The 20,661-nt window shown below is 39.2% G+C and overlaps 1 protein-coding gene across 2 annotated transcripts in view; it reads right to left on the bottom strand.

The window, feature by feature from the left end:
- The window catches only part of LOC126356473 (protein-L-isoaspartate O-methyltransferase domain-containing protein 1-like), a 61,076-nt gene that overhangs the window by 22,421 nt on the left and 17,994 nt on the right, over nt 1-20,661 (bottom strand). For both annotated transcript variants that reach the window (XM_050007376.1, XM_050007375.1), the window contains exon 4: nt 1,620-1,723. In XM_050007376.1, coding sequence (XP_049863333.1) covers nt 1,620-1,723 — 104 coding nt within the window. The remainder of the gene's footprint in view (nt 1-1,619; nt 1,724-20,661) is intronic.

Genomic DNA, 20,661 nt, shown 5'->3' with positions numbered 1-20,661 from the left:
CACATACATTTCATCCAGAATGTCTGTCAATCTGTATTACATACACAATATTTATTCCAAATATCTTGTATAAATACGTAACAGATTTGATGATGTATATGACAGTAGTGCAGCACTTATAAGATTCAATAAAGTTGGCTATGATATATAAATAAACAAATAAACAAACTCATATTTGTGACAGAAGAGGAGTGTCTACTCCCGAGCTGTCTTTAGAGGAGCAATTGGATTGAAGCTGACATATACACGTTTGAAACATGAGTGATAAGTAACTTCAGAATTTTTAGAATCCTTATGAGAAATATGCTGAGTGCCAAATGGAAAAAATAAGCATATAGGTGTTGTAGCTCACACTATGAGCCAGGTGAGACAGAGTATATAGAAAAGATTCAGACTTTAATAGGTAACATTCATATTCCAGAACAAGTAACAGACTGATAGCCAGAAAGTCAAAGACGAGCATTAAGCCTAAAGGAACAATAAAGCAGAAATGGAAATTAAATTCAGAAAAAGAAGAAGTGGCAAACATGGGAAAGATAAATAAAATTATAAAAGGAAAGGAGTTTAACTTTGCAGAGGAACACAAGTAAATGACAATTGAGAATGGGAACAGAAAAGGTGAGGAAGGAGGGAAGTCTAAAGAAAGGAACACAAACAAAAGTTAAAGGACTCCCATAAATTAATGCTACACAGATGGTGAGAGTCAAGCATGTGCTTGGGACACCCATTTCTGATGTTCGGAAGTGCTAGTGCAGGGAGGGAGGATCTATGAGAACCAAGCAGCAAAATAGAGCTTTGTCATTCAATCTGACTGACAACTTAGCAATGCTTAAGACTATATATTTCAGACAATCATGTCCCTCATAGTGAGCCATAATCCCTAGGTAATTTATCCTTTGCCAGCAATGAAGTTGGAGTATGTAGCACCTATGTAGGTAACATTTGATGAAAGGGCCACTTACATGAGTATAAGGTACATGGTAAGGTGACATGATTTGAAAGTGAGTTGATGTGGTCTTTCTGCTAATTTAATGCTATTTTTCTTTGAGGTGGATTTCTCTGTTTTATAGTAACATCCATCTGCTTTCAACAAACTACTCAAAAGTTAGATGAGTTTTCACTTATACTATTACAATGATTTTCATTTTCAGCATTCTGTGCCTCACAATTTTAAACTTAATGAAAGCTTATCTGGTCAGATAAAAATACACCAGCAATATTGTGAATACCTTTACATCTCTGAATGAGTCATAGGGGAGAGCCTGCAAGCAAATCTTCTCAATCAGCTCAGGTAGGTTGATGTAGTTCAGTACAAGTGTTCTTGCACAGTGCCACTATGGATTGCAGTACTGCTCCATCTGACCTCCATAATATGCTTTTCAGTCCCTATTACATCTTATCTTGTTGCTCTTACCCATGTACAGAGAGCTGCACAAGATAATATAAACCTAATAGTGTATAATCACTTTTGTTATCCAAAACAGCCATAGTCTTCCTTATCAGTCATGTATCAAGGGTGATTCTCTTCTTAATTATTTTAGTATGTTACATCATTAGTACCATGAGTTTCTGAAGTTGCTTTAAACTTTAACTTCTGAAACTACGGAAAGACAAATTACCTTAATGAGGTTCTTCATGTAATTCTCATGGTTTTCTGGGCATCCTGCTCCACAGTAAACCCTGTCATACTGCCGCACATCTGAACCCAGATTCAGACAGTTTCCTGAAAAGAAAGCAATGAAAACTATGATGATGATAACCAAAACTGATATTAGTGGTAATATCAAAACGAACTATAAAGTTACACTGAGATATGCACATATACAAGTGTCAGCAGTATTGCATACGCTAGGTATAAAAGGGCAGTGTATTGACAAAGTTGTCATTTGCACTCAGGTGATTAATGTGAAAAGATTTTTTACGTGATTATGGCTACACAATGGGAATTAACAGATTTTGAATGTAGAATGGTAGTTGGAGCTAGACGCTTAGGACATTCCACTTCAGAAATCATTAGGGAATTCAATATTTCGAGATCCACATAGTCAAGAGTGTGCTGAAAATACCAATTCCAGGCACTACTTCTCACCACAGACAATGCAGTGGCCAATAGCCTTCATTTAGCACCCCAGAGTAGCGGTGTTTGCATAGGGTTGTCAGTGCTAACAGACAAGCAAAACTGTGTGAAATAACTGCAGAAATCAATGTGGGATGAATGACAAACATATCCATTAGGACAGGGCAGCAAAATTTAGCATTAATGGGCTATGGCAGCAGACGACTCAGGCGAGTGCCTTTACTAACAGCACGACAACACCAGCAGTGCCTCTCCTGGGCTCAACACCATATCAGTTGGAAACTAGACAACTGGAAAACTGTGGCCTGGTCAGATATTCATGATCTCAGTTGGTAAGAGCTGATGGTAAGGTTCGAGTGTTGTGCAGACCCTATAATGTCATGGACCCAGGTTGTCATCAAGGCACTGTGCAAGCCTGTGGTGGCCCCATAATGGTGTGGGCTGCGTTTATATGGAATGGACTGGGTCCTCTGGTCCAACTGACCAATCATTGACTAAAAATGGTTATATTCAGCTACTTGGGGACCATTTGCAGCCATTCATGGATGTCATGTTCCCAAACAAATATGGAATTTTTATGGATGACAATGAGCCTTGTCATTGGGCCAAAATTGTTCACAACTGGTTTGAAGAATACCCAGGACAATTTGTGTGAATGATTTGGCCAGATTGCCCACCATGAATCTCAACTAACATTTATAGGAGACAATTGAGAGGTCAGTTTGTGCACAAAATCCTCCATCGGCAACACTTTTACAAGTATGGGCAGCTATAGAGGCAGTGGGGCTCAATATTTCTGCAGGGGACTTCCAACTACTTGTTGAGTCCATGCCAAATCAAGTTGAGGTCAGACAAGATATTACGAGATAAAAATGGTTCAAATGGCTCCGAGTACTATGGGACTAAACATCTGGGGTCATCAGTCCCCTGGAACTTCAAACTACTTAAACCTAACCTAAGGACATCACACACATCCATGCCCGAGGCAGGATTCAAACCTGTGACCGTAGCAGCAGCGCGATTCTGGCCTGAAGCGCCTAGAACTGCTCGGCCACTCCGGCCGGCTATTACGAGATATCCCACAACTTTTGTCACCTCAATGTATTGTAGTTACAAGATAGTGGGTAATTCTTGGGTAGGTTCAGTAAATACGTATAACTGTATAGATAAACATCAAAATGAAAGAATGACTGCAAAATAGGAAAATGCTTCCATTACGTCAGATGGTTGTATAATGACACACAAAGCCACTTTAAGAAAAACAGAATGTTATTTCAATCTTAACTTAATGAGCAAAAATGTGCCAGTTCAGAAGCCATTTCCAATTATACGTATTGGAAAATACATTCAGTTTCAAAAGGGGTAGTGGAGTAACAATTGAGGGACTGTAGTAGAAATCTAGTGTATAAAGCAAACAAAAGATTAGCTGATACACAGAGTGTGGAAAAAGGAGGATTAAAAAAGGCTGCTTTATGTTTAATGTCATGCTGATGAGGTGGTCATTAGAGACTGAGCACAAACTCCGTGTGGAGAAGGTTGGGAAAAAAACAGTGTGTTATTTTCACGGGAACCATCCTAGCATATGCTTCATGTGGTTCACAGAAACCACAGAAAACTGAAACCTGTATTGCCAGACCAGGAAATGAATCCCAGACCACATGAATATGGGTCCAGTATCATAATCAACTCCCTTTGTTAGAGTGTTAAGACACATGGCGAGATGAATCGGGTTTGTGTAATAAGTTGAAAAGGAAAGAGAGGGAAAAAAATGGCAGAGAAAACAAATTGTCTACATAACACAAAAGGTCTTTTAGATCACTTTTTCTTTTTTAATTTCACTTGTTATCTTTCTCTCTTACTATATCCTCTTTTCCAAACTTCTGTAACATCTTGTCAAGACTTATCACTATGAGAAAATAGACAGTTGAAAAAGTTTTGCTGCTACAATAAAAATTACTACCTACATATTTCTTTTGCCTATTCTTTCTAGTTAACTAACTTGAGATTGTAATGAGGGTAGACAGCCTTTACTGACACACAAGCAAGTGAGATACCACTGTGGTAAGACACAGGACTCATATTTGAGAGAAAGGTGGATCAAATCCAGCAATGCAGATTTACATTTACTGCGATTTCCCAAAATTGCTTAAGGCATATTCCAGGATGGTGTTTTTGGAAGTGCACAGTTTAGTTCCTTCTCATCCTTGCCCAATTTGAGCTTGTATTCCATCTCTGATCATCTTGTCACTGACAAGATGTTAAACCCTATTCTTCCCACCTTCCTTTTACTGACACATAACATTGCTCAACTGTGAGATTATTGGATTTTCAGATAATTAATTAAGAAGCACTTTACCATGAAAAAAAGTATTTCACTATGAGAGTGTTTTCTTTATCTCTCAACAGTTAGAAGAGCATTCAGAAAAATACACAGTTGAAAGTAACTTTAAGGGTGATACATAGAAAGAACTGCTATAGTGTAACGCAGAAGATAACAAAGAAATATGCAACAATATGAACAGAGATTACCATTTTATACAAAGGCAATAATTACACTGCAGTCACCGCAATTCATGATGGTGGCCCCATATACACAAAAGGCAAGACATGGTTCATAATATGGTGTGTGATCACCACAGATGGCAATACATGTTCTGAAGTGTACTCCCATACCAATCACAAGGTTGGTAAAGATTTCTTGAGGTTTTTTTCTACCAGAGCAGTTGAGAACTACTGGAATATGTCACTCAATGCACCCCACATGTGCTTCATGGGATTTAAGTTGAGGGAATAGGTAGGCCAGTCCATTCGCATAATATTCTCTCATTCCAAGAGCTCCACCACCTGCACTCTGTGCAGTTCAATGCCATAAAGATAAAGCCAGGGATGAATGTACTCATGAAAAGACATGCATGGGGAAGGAGTACAGGGTCACAAAAATGTTGGCTGGCGAGGGTACTGTGTTCCAAGATTAGTAAGTCTTTAACCCCAAGCAACATTATGCCTCCTCACACCAAAACATCTGGACCACCAAAGCAATCATGTTCGACAATTTCCTGGATGCATTGTGTGTTCCGACCTGTCACCATATGATGGTCCATCTAGCATTGTCGCCCATGAGATCAAACACAACCCTATTAAGCACCATCTCCCACTGTTCATATTTTCCAGTAGTCCATCATGAATCATGGGAAATTCAGAGTAATTATTGTCTTTGAATAAAAGTGTCATTTCTGTATATTTCTTTCAGTTACACTCTGCATTATACTGTAGCAGTTCTTTCTATGTATGTTCCGAGTAGCATCAAGTTATATTACTTGGCAAAAAAACATCATGCGGAAGTTACTTTCCTCCTCCTTTACTCTGTTGCTCTGCAGCAGTGTAAACAAAACTACTGGAGTTCATACTAAACTAATTCACTTTATGTCTAGATTACTTACAAAAGAGTGTTCAAAATACAATGCAGTCTTAACAAAAATAATTTTCTTGGAAGCAAAATATACTGTTACACATGAAAGGAAAGAACCAATTTGCATGTTATACATGTGCCAGTACAACCTGCACCTTGTGCGAATTCTCCACACTGGTGCTGACAATAGCTGCACCCATGGCCCATCAGTGCACAACTTGCCATCACTCCTGGATAACACATGTGTGGTCTGTGTGATGGTGCCCATCTCTCTATGGCAACCACGTTACCTCCAACTATTTACGAGCTTTAACCTCACCAGAATGTGTCTCCTGGACTATTGTCGAGCTCTACTGTTCCTCACTGATAGGGATGCACTGACATTGCCCTTTTAAGAAGTTTCCAGTGCTACATCAGTGCAGATTCACGTCCAAATGACTTTTGTTGTATTCAGTTTTAAGAATACATGAGGTTTATTTATTCTAGCTACCTTGGGCACATTAATTGACATCCCACTGCTGTGTTCCTTGCCACCACCAGCTCCTTTGCAGCCACCCTTGTCACTGCAGTGGTGTTTGAGCAAACACCTGCAGAGTTGCTCTGTCGTCTGCTGCTTCTAACAACATTGGTTTCAAATGCGTCTCTGGCCACCGCTGCCACTATGCACCCTGCTGCATCTAGCCTTGTCACCACAGGCTCCTTGGCAGCCACCCTTGTTGCTACAGTGGTGTTGAATAAGGTGCCTGTGGAGATGCTTCCTTCTACACTGACCCCAAAGTAACTGGCGCACTCCCCTCCCCCATCCCCTTGCTATCATTTCATTATTCTGCTCCTACATTGCTGCCTCCTGCCACATTTGCCTTGGTTGAGACAACCATCTCATTACTTCTCCTCCTCCTCCTCCTCCGGCACGTGGTGGGGTGCTTATGGAAGTTTCAACGCAAACCCGAGCAGCACCTGGTCTCATCAAGTGTCAGTGCCTTCCGGCAGCTGGCTTGCCTTCCTTCATGATGAACATGCTCAGGTCCCTGGCATGGCAGCCTTTTCCTGTCAGCAGCACCAATGCCACATCGGATGCCTTGCTGGCCTGCCGGTATTGTCACATCTGACTACTGTCGCTGATCAAGTGTTGCCTTGTCATGGGCCACCAATGCCTGTCAAGGCCACTGCTGGTTCAATTGTCCCAGACCGCTTCATCCCAGCGACAGCTGCTCTGCCTTTGAGCTGCCTCTTTCTAAGGGGGGAAGGCATATTGTGTCCCCTGGGATCCACTGCTTTCAGGCTGCTGGTAATACCGCCGCAGGAGATGCAAGATAAACAGGTTGCAAGTGCTACTCTGAAATGAAGAGGTTGGCACAGAAGAGAAACCCATAGTGGGCTGCATCAAACTGGTCAAAGACTGATTTGGGCGGGAGGGGGGGCAGTGAATACTCAGGAAGGGCTATCACACGAAAATTGTAGCAGCAGTGCATTATAGAAGAGTCATCCGGTTGTGGTATGGAATAGGAGGCTGGGGCGGAAAGAGGGAGGGGTGGTAGATGGTAAAGTGCTCAGGGAGCATGCAGGGCAAGGTGGACAGTTGGGCAGCTAGGTGCAGTTGGGAGGTTAGACATAGGGCGGGGAAGCGGAAAAGAAGAGAAGTAAAGGACTGGGTGGAATTGAGGAAATAGAGGGCTGTAAAGTGCTACAATGGGAACAGGGAAGGGGCTAGATGGGTAAGGATAATGACAAACAAAGGTTGAGGTCAGGAGGGTTGTGGGAATGTAGGATGCATTGCAGGGAGAGTTCCCACCTGTGCAATTCAGAAAAGCTGGTGTTGATGGGAAGGATCCAGATGGCGCAGGCTGTGAAGCAGTTATTGAAATGGAGGATGATGTGTTGGGCAGCATGATCAGCCAGAGATCTGTTTTTGTACAAGGTTGGGAGGGTAATTACAATCAGTAAAGGCCTCTGAGAGGCCCTCTGTATATTTCAAGAGAGACTCAGCAACAGGGTAGTCCAGTTGTTTCTTGGCCCAAATTTGTCTGTGGCCATTCATGCTGACAGATAGCTTATTGTTGTCATGACCACATAGAATGCAGCACAGTGGTTGTAGCTTAGCTAGTAGATCACGTGACTTATTTCACAGGTTGCCCTGCCTTTGATATGTACAAGATGTTTGTAACTGGACTGGAGCAGGTGATGGGACGATGTATGGGAAATGTCTTGCATCTAGGTCTATTACAGGAATATGAGCCATGAGGCAAGGGGTTGGGAGCAGGGGTTGTGCAGGGATGGATGAGGATATTGTGCAGGTTCTGTGGGCGGCAGAATACCACTGTGGGAGGGGTGGAAAGGGTAGTAGGTAGGACATTTCTCATTTCAGGGCACGACAAGAGTTAGTCAAAACCCTGTTGGAGAATGCAATTCAGTTGCTCCAGTTCTGGGTGGTACTGAGTTGCGAGAGGCATGCTCCTCTGTGGTCGTATGGTGGGACTTTGGGAGGTGTGTGTGTTTGTGTGTGTGTGTTTTTTTTGCTTGTTTTTGACAAAGGTCTTGACGGCCAAAAGCTAACATTCTGACAATCTTTTTGTTGTGCCTCAGCATCTCCTCTGTATAGTAAGCAGAAACTATCCTTTTCATTATACCTGTATTGCTATTGCAACATTTGAAGTGCATCCATAAAAGTGTTGACTAACTACAGTGCACTGCAGTTGGTGAAAATGGCACTACAACCTGAAGAAGAAACACTTCTATACATTTCTTTGTAATAAATCTCTTTTGCTGCATGACAAACATTAAAAAATGTAATACCCAAGTTTACTTTTGTAATCATGTCGCTGTTGATGGTCCCACATTAGTCTGCGACCAAAAATATAAATGTGGTGTCATTGTTAACAGTGAAGCACACTGACTTCATTGAACCTACTGGCTCCAGTGCTGACTGGTTGTTTTAAAATGTATATTTTTGTATAAAAACATATGAAACCTCTGGTAGTTTTGTCTTATGTATCAGACCAAAATAATGATAGTTTTGCAGGATGCATAAGGTAAGTTTTGAGGGACTGGCTGTGAACTGCAGGCTGCCAGCCACTGAAACATAACATGCCACAGACAATACCGTGTCCTGTTCCGTGTAGATAAAGGGCAGCTACAACCTTTGTTGCCAATACAAGAGAAGTTCCAACCAATACCCTTTGCAGCTGCTTGATAGCAGAAGAAAGGTGGCTTCTGGGGGGAAGGGGGGGGGGGGGTATTGGTGGCAATCTAGAAGAATTACTCTGCTGTGCTCTGGGCAATGCTTGCTTTATTCGCATGAATAAGCATTCCTTGTTATAACTTTAATGGGACATATCTCAATGCTCTTTGAGATTATTGTGATGTACACCACTGTAGTCAATGATTTTTCTGGAATGAATTACAACCAGATTTCTTCCTGTTCACGTTAATCTCCTGATGACGTTCTACTTTACCACTCAAAAGTCTACAAGGCTCTCAGTAGCTGGTATGCACTTCAACCTTCATGCATAAGCACTCCTGTCTCTGATTGCAGAGTGCTACTTGCCGCTACATGGAGCTGTCTGTAACACTTTGGCATGAAGGTACAGGTGACTCAGTAAACCACATTGGCAATATGATCCAGTCGGCAATATGATCCAGTCATTATTGGATACACGAATGCTGTCTCCATTTGCTGCAGCCAAGTGAGCCGTTATGTATGTGAGGTGTGCTCGCTTTTGTGAATGTGTGTATGTTTTCTTTTTCTTTTTATGACAAAGGCTTTGGCTGAAAGCTCAGCGTGTAGCAGTCTTTTGTTGTGACTGTCTGCAACTCAATGCATTATCTTTACGGTGAGTTGCCGTCAATACTTTTCATAATATTGTTGATATTCCAACCTGAACTTTCTATTGTTTGAAATTGGTCATGACTATAGGGTCGATGAGCGAAAATAATGATTATGTATTGCCAATTTCTACATCCCCTGTCATTGTTAGGAAGAGGTCTTGGCATTTAGTGACAAACTTCCAATTTGGTAACTTGACACAGTTGTCATCTAGGAAATAAATCTATTCTGTGTTACTGCTTTAGCTGTTTCTTCGCTATGCTTATAGTTGACTAGTTTCAGTTAGTTATTTGTGTAATACTTATTGTGTTCAGTGCAATTTTTTTTTGGAGGATTGTATGAATAGGTGTTTCATTTTTTGATTAGAGCCAGTCTTTAGAAATGGAGCTCTATCTTCCTGGCAGAAGATTCTAAATTTAATCGATTATACAGCCTTTAATAATGTTTCTATTAAATTTTAGTGACTGTCTTAATCGATGACACAATAGATACTGCTGTACAAATGTAATTAAAAAGGGAGTTAAAAATTCGTATCTCTCATATCTGCTTGGTTAATCTCTTGCCATACTTCTACCTGCAAATTATACCTAAATATTCTGGCTAAATGGTCCTGTTGTGTCTTGTGTTCTTTTAATATTTAAACCCAAGTGAACAGTGGGTTTCGTTAATAATTACATGGCTAGGCAAACCATTTATAAATACTTTCTACATCCAAATCACTGTATGCTGTTGGATATGAAAACTTATCATTGACAAACCATGTTTTTAATCTTTATGAGGTTGTGGTTGTAACTGTTCATGGTCAACACTGTTAGTGTTCCATATGCACTGTTTAACAGATTATCAGTATCAAACTCCCTAAAATTATTCCCTATTAAATTCTAGAGAATCTTATGAATATTCTGTGTGATAGAATTTAAATTATGTACTGTTGGTACAAAATATGTTGTCAGCACTGCTGGCCTGCTTCTTTTTTTTAATTTCCATTACTGTGGACAGTGTAAAATTAGGTGTTCAACACAGTACATCCTGAATTAAGACTTCGGGCTTCAATCTCTTTTTTCCATACACACATAACAACTTACTCTCTTCTTTTACTAATTCTTCAATAATATGTTAGCTACCACCATGTTGTTGTGGTCTTCAGTCCTGAGACTGCTACTCAATCCTGTGCAAGCTGCTTCATCTCCCAGTACTTACTGCAACCTACATCCTTCTGAATCTGCTTAGTGTATTCATCTCTTGGTCTCCCTCTATGATTTTTAGCCTCCACACTGCCCTCCAATGTTAAATTTGTCATCCCCTGATGCCTCAGAACATGTCCTACCAACCGGTCCCTTCTTCTTGTCAAGTTGTGTCACAAACTCCTCTTATCCCAAATTCTATTCAATACCTCCTCACTAGTTATGTGATCTACCCATCTAATATTCAGCATTCTTCTGTAGCCCCACATTTCAAAAGCTTCTATTCACTTCTTGTCCAAACTATTTATTGTCCATGTTTCACTTCCATACATGGCTACACTCCATACAAATACTTTCAGAAACGACTTCCTGACACTTAAATCTATACTCGATGTTAACAAATTTCTCTTCTTCAGAAACGTTTCCTTGCCATTGCCAGTCTACATTTTATATCCTCTCTACTTCGACCATCATCAGTTATTTTGCCCCCCAAATAGCAAAACTCCTTTACTACTTTAAGTGTCTCATTTCCTAATCTAATTCCCTCAGCATCACCCGACTTAATTCGACTACATTCCATTATCCTTGTTTTGCTTCTGTTAATGTTCATCTTATATCCTCCTTTCAATACACTGTCCATTCCATTCAACTGCTCTTCCAAGTCCTTTGCCGTCTGACAGAATTACAATATCATCGCCGAGCCTCAAAGTTTTTATTTCTTCTCCATGGATTTTAATACTTACTCCGAATTTTTCTTTTGTTTCCTTTACTGCTTGCGCAATATACAGATTGAACAACATCGGGGAGATGCTACAATCCTGTCTCACTCCCTTCGCAACCACTGCTTCCCTTTCATGCCCCTCGACTCTTACAACTGCCATTTGGTTTCTGTACAAATTGTAAATAGCCTTTCGCTCCATGTATTTTACCCCTGCCACCTTCAGAATTTGAAAGAGAGATTCCAATCAACAATGTCAAAAGCTTTATGTAAGTCTACAAATACTAGAAACATAGGTTTGCCTTTCCTTAATCTTTCTTCTAAGATAAGTCGTAGGGTCAGTATTGCATCACGTGTTCCAGTATTTCTACGGAATCCAAACTGATCTTCCCCCAGGTCGGCTTCTAGTAGTTTTTCCATTCGTCTGTAAAGAATTCGCATTAGTATTTTGCAGCTGTGGCTTACTAAACTGATCGTTCAGTAATTTTCACATCTGTCAACTCCTGCTTTCTTTGGGACTGGAAATATTATATTCTTCTTCAAGTCTGAGTGTATTTAGCCTGTCTCATACGTCTTGCTCACCAGATGGTAGAGTTTTGTCAGGACTGGCTCTCCCATGGCTGTCAGTAGTTCTAATGGAATGTTGTCGACTCCCGGGGTCTTGTTTCGACTCAGGGCTTTCAGTGCTCTGTCAAACTCTTCACGCAGCATTGTATCTCTCATTTCATCTTCATCTACATTCTCTTCCATTACCAGAATATTGTCCTCAAGTACGTCGCGCTTGTATAGGCCCTCTATATACTCCTTCCACCTTTCTGCTTTCCCTTCTTTGCTTAGAACTGGGTTTCCATCTGAGCTCTTGATATTCATACTAGTGGTTCTCTTATCTCCAAAGGTCTGTTTAACTTTCCTGTAAGCAGTATCTATCTCACCCCTAGTGAGATAAGCCTCTACATCCTTACATTTGTCCTCTAGCTATCCCTGCTTAGCCATTTTGCACTTCCTGTCAATCTCATTTTTGAGACGTTTGTATTCCTTTTTGCCTGCTTCATTTACTGCATTTTTATATTTTCTCCTTTCATCAATTAAATTCAATATTTCTTCTGTTACCCAAGGATTTCTAGCAGCCCTCGTCTTTTTACCTACTTTATCCTCTGCTGCCTTCACTACTTCATCCCTCAGAGCTACCCATTCTTCTTCTACTGTATTTCTTTCCCCTATTCCTGTCAATTGTTCCCTTATGCTCTCCCTGAAACTCTGTACAACCTCTGGTTCTTTCAGTTTATCCAGGTCCCATCTCCTTAATTTCCCACATTTTTGCAGTTTCTTCAGTTTTAATAGATTGTGGTTAGAGTCCACATCTGCCCCTGGGAATGTCTTACAATTTAATACCTGGTTCCTAAATCTCTGTCTTACCATTACATAATCTATTTGATACCTTCTAGTATTTCCAGGATCTTCAATGTGTAACAACCTTCTTTTATGATTCTTGAACCAGGTGTTAGCTATGATTAAGTTATGCTCTGTGCAAAATTCTACCAGATGGCTTCCTCTTTCATTGCTTACCCCCAATCCATATTCACCTACTGTGTTTCCTTCTCTCCCTTTTCCTACTCTCAAATTCCAGTCACCCATGACTATTAAATTTTCGTCTCCCTTCACTACCTGAATAATTTCTTTTATCTCAGCATACATTTCATCAATTTCTTCATCATCTGCAGAGCTAGTTGGCAAATAAACCTGTACTATTGTAGTAGGTGTGGGCTTCATGTCTATCTTGGCCACAATAATGCGTTTACTATGCTGTTTGTAGTAGCCTACCTGCTCTCCTACCACCATACAGTTCTCATTTAACTTTCACAATTGTCAATGTGATGACATGATACATTTAGAAAACGTGCTGAAATTATGTTTATTCTTCCACTCATCTATATTTATATTAAATTTTCATACTTCTTATTAGACACACCCGTGTGCTCATGAATGAGTCTTCTGTCTCTGTGTAAAAAGTTACTGGAATGATTGATCCACAGCTTGTTTCACACCAGTATATCAAAGAGCAACAATCTTTATAATAATGTGACTATAATTTCCAGTCATACGTAAGCTGAAACACTTGGCTGCATAATCACAGATGTGATCTGAACCACTGTCTGGCACCCCATTAATAATATGACCATCCCTCTCAAGGTTTATCCATTGGAGAATTGAAATCTGGTAACGTGGGAGAGCCCTACATTTTGCTTAAAAGTGTCTGTTACCTGATGTTAATAATATAGGAATTCTGCACCACTCTTCTTGTATACTGTACCTAATTATCACCATCTTGGTCATCTTTATACTTTCTTGCAGTCCTAACTCAATGCCCTATGTTGACAACTAAATTTCAAAAGTACTGAAGTTAGCTGAGATGTCTGGATTTTGAGAGTCTCCTATGCCTGTTGAAGAACCTGACATTTTTAAACCAGACATCTGGTCTATTACCCAAGTAATGTCGTTTTTTGCTAAATAGAAAGCCCAGCTGTTACAATTTCCCTAGAAACAGCTAAACATTCTTGACATTTTGGCTATATCTGCTCCTCTTCTACAATTATATAATGAAAATGAAATGATCGTATGGCATTATCGCCCAAGACAACCAATCTGCGACAGTTCAGCTGACTTGTGCAAGCCTTTCTCTATGTCACTTTGGCAACTGGGGGACGAGATGAAAATATTAGGACAACACAAACCCCTAGCCTAGAGCAAATAAAATCTCTGACCCATCCAGGAATCAAATCCACAACTCCATGCTCTAGAGGCAATAATGATGACACTACTGAGCGATTTCATCTCAAGTCATACAGGTCAAGAGTGAATGTGTCACATCACTATTTCAGAGTTTGCTGAAAAAATATATCTTGAAATTCCACATGATACCTCTCAAAAACTCCAATATTTTGATTTTATGATGATTTGTTATAATGCTGCAGACCTCTCTAAATGAGAGTAGTTATGAAAATGCCAGAACAAAAGGGGAAATTGAAAAATTGTAATAAAGAAACCAAAAGTGATAGACATCTGAATTTATTCTTAATAAATAATTTGCTCCCAATACTATAAAACATAGCTAATACACATACACTGAGCTTTTTCATTTTTTTGGAAAAATAAATGTGAAAACTGGTAACTTTTTATGAATTTCAAAATTATGTTTTGAAAATATGAATAATCACAGGATGTTAACTGTCTTGGAAAAAATGATAAATGGAAGGACTGCTAATAGTAAGCTATGACACTAACGCATGAAATTCTCAAACTGTCAAAATATTTGTACATAAACATAAAAGAATCAGAAATTTTTTGGTTATTTAGAAATTATTTTCACCAAAACCCTCATCCTACATGTTCTAAAATTTCATGATACATTAGCTGGTCACTGCACTTAGGGAATGTACACCCAGAGTAGGCAATACTTGTCTGTTCAAAATATGCGACAATTTTTAAGATAGACCTAACTCTCCTCTCAAGGTCAAAAAATCATGGACACTTAACTATTTAAACTGATCACTGATTTTAAGTAAATGTCATGCAAAAATGGTATTTCTGTATCGAAATAATTAATTTATAACATTATAAGTGAGTGGGAAAACAATTCATAATTTTGTTCAAAAGCATTTTAAAACGAAAATGAGATATAGAATATTTATACCCATTTTTCTTTTTGTGATATTGTTCACCAAATTTTTATTGTCTTCTGTCATGCTTTTACTACTTCATGACTTTTCATTAATTATAAGTGACTACAATGTAACAATCAACACTGTACTGTTGAAAGAGTTCATTTTTTTTATGTGCTTCTCACTGAACTTTTATAGCCGAGCTGAATTTGTACACGGACCACGATGATCTAACAAAAGCAGTACTTGGGAAATGGAAGCTTCACACTGATCTTTTGACGATTGCCTTCTAAAAGCATTAGCACGGCCATGAGGGGTCATAAAGGAGATGGTTATATTTTGCAGCTCATGAGAGACACTTTATTATCTGTCCCAACCACCACTGATTGTGATACACACAAGAAATGAAGTGGCTCACTACAAAATCTTATGTATACTGTAGTCTCTGCATTTCCCAGACAGTAACAAGCTGCACTTCATGGAGAACTATTCTTGCAATGTATGTGCCACTCTGGGATGCAAACCGGCAGTGACTTGATTGAATTCCTACCACAGGCTTCATAGCAGAAAACTCTTTTTTAAATGGAATTCCCCTAATGTAATTTCATTTAGAATTAAGAGTGTCACATTTGTGACTAATGTTGATACAGTGTGTACAAACCCAGTAGCATCTCTTACAGCATCAACAGCTTTATGTTGGAGATTACAGAGACCTCCTACCCCATCACATGCACTATTTCCATGTTCTGTTGTGGGGAAAACACACACACACACACACACACACACACACACACACACACACACACGGAAATGGTAGGGTATATGTATAACGAATACAATATCCCAGAACCAGAAAGTGTGTGTGTAGGTAGATTTATTTGAGGCAGTTAAATAAAGTGTCCGAAGTCCATGGATTGGGGTGATTTCGGACACATGTGTTTTTTAAATCTCTGTCCGAAGTTACAGTATATAGAGGGCAAATTCGGACAGTTACTGCCTTGTTTTTTAATTAATTCTATGTGCTTTTTATATGATTTTGGTGACAGTTTACACATTTTAAGGTAGCCCTTTGTTATGAATAAATGATATGGAATGATATAATGAATTTGATATATTACAGATAAGGTCCGTACGAGCTTGTTTAATATTTTTGCTTAAGCGAACAAAGATCTTCTGGCTGTCATTTGAGGAATAAATACACCCATTCTTCCCCTGGCAAATTATTACGAAATTTCTTCTCTTTTGAGCTAGATTTATCAAGGTAGCCTTTAACTAGATATCTAATATCCAGTTTAGTGAAGGGAAATCCCCAATGTGCAGCCCTCAAGATACCTCGCTCCAACATTTATTCTTCTTCTTTATTTAGCACTGGCTGTACTCCCATTTTTTTTAAATGTGCTTTCTGCACTTTATTTTGTAGGGTTGATTTAGGTATACCATACATATCATACGCTTTTCTGTGCGATAATTTACCACTCTGAATATCAAGAACAGCTCTATCTAAAAGTTCTGTGTCATAATTACACCCTACTGTAGCACCTCTCCTGCTCTTATACGTTCTTGGCATTGTCCGAAATCATCTCACACAGTACACAGTTTCACAAAAACGATTGTTATTTCATAACTTTACACAAGAAACTCAACAAACTTTTACATAAATTGTCTCAATGCTGTTAGCTACTGAGCACATCAACAATTACGGCTACAATAACTTCCTGCTCGGCGCAACAATAGAAAGTTTCCACTTTATGATAATGCATGGATTTTTAACATTGAGACTGTTTGTCAATTACTCACCTAGGGAAACAAATGATGCAAAATAAAAGTTGTGGAAAGCGATAAATGCAATCTTGCGTTTAAAATAACTGGCGCACGGACTTTTATAACTCTTTGTTTCTATGCAGTGGCAAAGAGCAAATAAGCCACACTGTCCAAATTCGCCCCAGTGTCCAAAATCAACCCCCCCCCCCCTTTTTTTGGTTTGCAGCTTTATTCCTGTACTGAAGTGTTGACCAAGCTCAAAGCTGAAAGCGATTTTTGAAATGAGAAGCTTCACCATCATTTACATACACATGATAGGAAATGCATGCCCTCTAGATGCTATGACATAATTATCATGGCGACAGCATAGCATGCACATGCACTGTCGTGAATGGGATCACCATTGTCAATAGCAAAACAATGTGATGCTCCGAGGCAGTGAGCAACCCCTGTGAATATCAATACCTGTGATGTGTGCCAGTGGTAGCTTTGAATTTCGTTCTGCAAAGGGACAGAACAGTTCTCCGCACAGTCGAAATGAACTAATGTGTCTGTATTCTGAGATAAGGCTGATTTTACTTCTGCTATGACCTGCCTCTGAATCCTCTGGATATGATGGTGAGCTATTACATTCATGATCCAATGTTTAACCTCTGTAACAAACTTTTCTCACTTACCTGTCTTTTTCAGCTATCCTCCCTCTCACAATGCATCAATTTTTAAATTAGGATTCTCCTTTTTCATTATGAGATTGCTTCTTTTATTGGCCTTTTCATATATCATTTTACCCTTTTCACCATTTTCTCTAACAGAGATATCAACCATCTGGTTAGTACTTTGCCAGCTGCAATTTTTGTCATCATTTAGTTAATATTACAGAGCAATAGTAAGCATATCATCTTGCAATGGATGCCCACAGTAAGAATCTGGGCACATCGAAATGCCTCTCTCATATTTTTACGAGCTTTTGAAACCAAATGATGAGAGAGTTGGTATGTATTTATGTATTTGCTACTTAGAATAGCTACCTGATATCAGAGTCAGTAACTGTATCTTCTCAGACTAGGTGGCTGCTAAGACAGCAGTATATAGGTTTTGAAACTACACGTCACATTTTGGGCATATATCACTATCTTCAGGTTCTGCACCAAGTGCATCTATATTATACACTTAACAAAATTTTGAAGATGCTGCGTGTGTAAACCTTATTTCAATTTCTTCCACTTTTCTTTTCACATACTGTTTTTTTTCCCCTTGTGCTTCTTCCTTTTCCTGTACATTTACGGGGGATATAGTAGGCCACAGCAGAAACGATAACATTCGATGCATCAAATACTTCACGCCCAGGAATATAAACATCTTTACGGTCTTCTTCAGTTTCACATTCAGGTGATGATCCTTCTGGTGGGTTGTCACAAAATTTCTTCTTGTAGTGAGTGTAGCAACTCCTGCACAATGGATGTGATGGTAATACCGTTACTTGAGAACCAAGATATTTCTGTAATACCTCTGCCAGATTTCCAACAACTGTGAAGTGTTTTTCACTTTTCTTAAAGACCACCTTCTTGTATCTTTTTTCGCCTCACATTTCCACTACTGCATTTCCTCACTGAAATTGTATCTAACAAAAAGTTAAACTGAACTCAAAACTCTATGCAGAATGGTAGTCATTCCTTTGTTATAAACAGAAGAGAAGAACACTGGAAACAGTGTTGCCAAAATGCATATTTTACACTAGAAATCCAAGTTATGTGAAATATGCAGAATATCGAAAAAAATTTAACACTTGACACGGAAAAATATTGCCCACTGTGTTTGCACTGACTACTAACACATGAACCAAACAATATTTTGTACTCACCAAGCAGCAGCAAAACACACATAAAAGACAGTTGTAATTGACAAGCTTACAGAGTCAGTGGCTCCTCCTTCAGGCAGAAGGGTTGAAGAGGAAGGAAGAGGGGTGAAGGAAAAGGGGTAAATTTCAGGAAAGTCGTCCAGAACTGTGTGTCAGGGCAGACTTACCATACAGGGTGAGAAAGAAAGACTGACTATCGGGGACTTCATCGGATGAGGTTTGAAAACCTGAGGACTTAAAGGTGAAGACAGGGTAATATTCAGACAGAGATTACTGCTTAAACATCATGTATGAGTTAAGAGTGTCATGCATGAGTCAATAAGAGTGAAAAGCTAAGTGCATTGTACGTAACAGAGTTGGTGGAAGGGGGGGGGGGGGGGGGGAGGGAGTGAAAAACAGACTGGTAAGACAATGAAAGATGTAAAAAACTAAAATGGGATGAATCAAAGGGTAGTTGCAGTGAGGAAATGCCGAGACGGAAGAAATTGACGTACATTAAGGCCAGGTGGGTAAGTAAGGTAGTTACTTTCGTGTTCCATGGATTGTTTTGCACAATAAATTGTCATGACATGGAACGAGTAATTTTACATATTAATTTGTACATCTATATGTACTCTAAACATCACCATGTAATTATCCCCCCCTCAACCCCCACTCCGCCCAAAAAAAAAAAAAAAAAAAAAAAGAAAAAGAAAAAAAAAAGAAAGAAAGAATATATACAGATTGAGTTAGCAGTTCCTACCCACCACTTTTACACATTACAAACACAGAAATTATTCTACAGAATAAGAGTTGTCAAGGAGGAAATTTTTCCAATTTATTTTCAAATTTTACCTTGCTGTCCGTCAGACATTTTATATCACTGGGTAAGAGGTCAAAAAAATTTTTTTGCAGCACTGTGTGACCCTTCATGGCATGCTAAAGACAACCTTGATGTTGAGTAATGCATGCCATTTTTTCTTCTAGTATTGTAATTATGTACCTCATTAATACTTTTGAACTGTAGTGGATTATTTATAACAAACCTTCATGAGAGAATAAATATACTGTGAAGCAGTAGTCAGAATGCCCAACTCCTTAAACAGATGTCTACAAGATGATAGTGTGCGAGCACCACATATTATTCTTGCAGCATGTTTTTGGGCAATGAAGACCTTCTTTCTTAAAGATGAGCTACCCCAGAACATTACTCCACATGACATTATTGAATAATGAAAATAACCAGAATATATCAACTTATTGATTTCACGACAAGAAGAGAATAGAAGCTTTCGAAGTGTGATGCTACAGAAGAATGCTGAAGATTAGATGGGTAGATCACATAACTAATGGGGAGGTACTGAATAGAATTGGGGAGAAGGAGTTTTGACACAACTTGACTAGAAGAAGGGATCAGTTGGCAGGACATGTTATGAGGCATCGAGGGATCACCAATTTAGTACTGGAGGGCAGTATGGAGGGTAAAAATCTTAGAGGGAGACCAAGAGATGAATACACTAAACAGATTCAGAAGGATGTAGGTTGCAATCGGTACTGGGAGATGAAGAAGCTAGCACAAGATAGAGTATCATGGAAAGCTGCATCAAACCAGCCTCAGGACTGAAGACAACAACGACAACATTGATTTCCCTCTCCCCAAAATTTGCTATGATTGTAGATGGAAATAGGGCTGAACTAAGTTGTTTTAGGAGTTCCAAAATGCATTTTTTCCAATTTAAATTCACATCAATATGGACACCTAAGAATTTTGAAGTTTCCACCCTATGTATTATTTCATCATCACGTGTTACACGTATACTGGTGCAGTAACCCTTGGGGTGCAGAACTGAATATGATGTGTCTGTGAAATTCAAGGTGAGACCATTCGCAGGAAACCATTTTTGAGAACTTCATTCACCATTTCTATATGTATGCTGGGAGTGATTACAATACTGGTGTCATCTGCAAAAAGAACTAATTCTGCTTGTTGTACATTAGACAGTAGATCATTTACATACGAGGCTTGGGATTTTAATAGTGGCAACTATTTATTTATAGCTCGTACAAAATAGACACGTGTTTCAAAGTTTTACTGACCTTCAAAGTAGTCACCAGCATTGTTTATAACCCATTGCCAGCAATGTGGAAGCCGTAGGCTACTCTTAGCAGTGCCACTTGTGTTGACAGTTCGAG

This window comes from Schistocerca gregaria, chromosome 1, assembly GCF_023897955.1.
Source record: "Schistocerca gregaria isolate iqSchGreg1 chromosome 1, iqSchGreg1.2, whole genome shotgun sequence".
NCBI classification, from domain to species: domain Eukaryota; kingdom Metazoa; phylum Arthropoda; class Insecta; order Orthoptera; family Acrididae; genus Schistocerca; species Schistocerca gregaria.
This window is presented reverse-complemented; position numbering and strand designations above follow the sequence as displayed.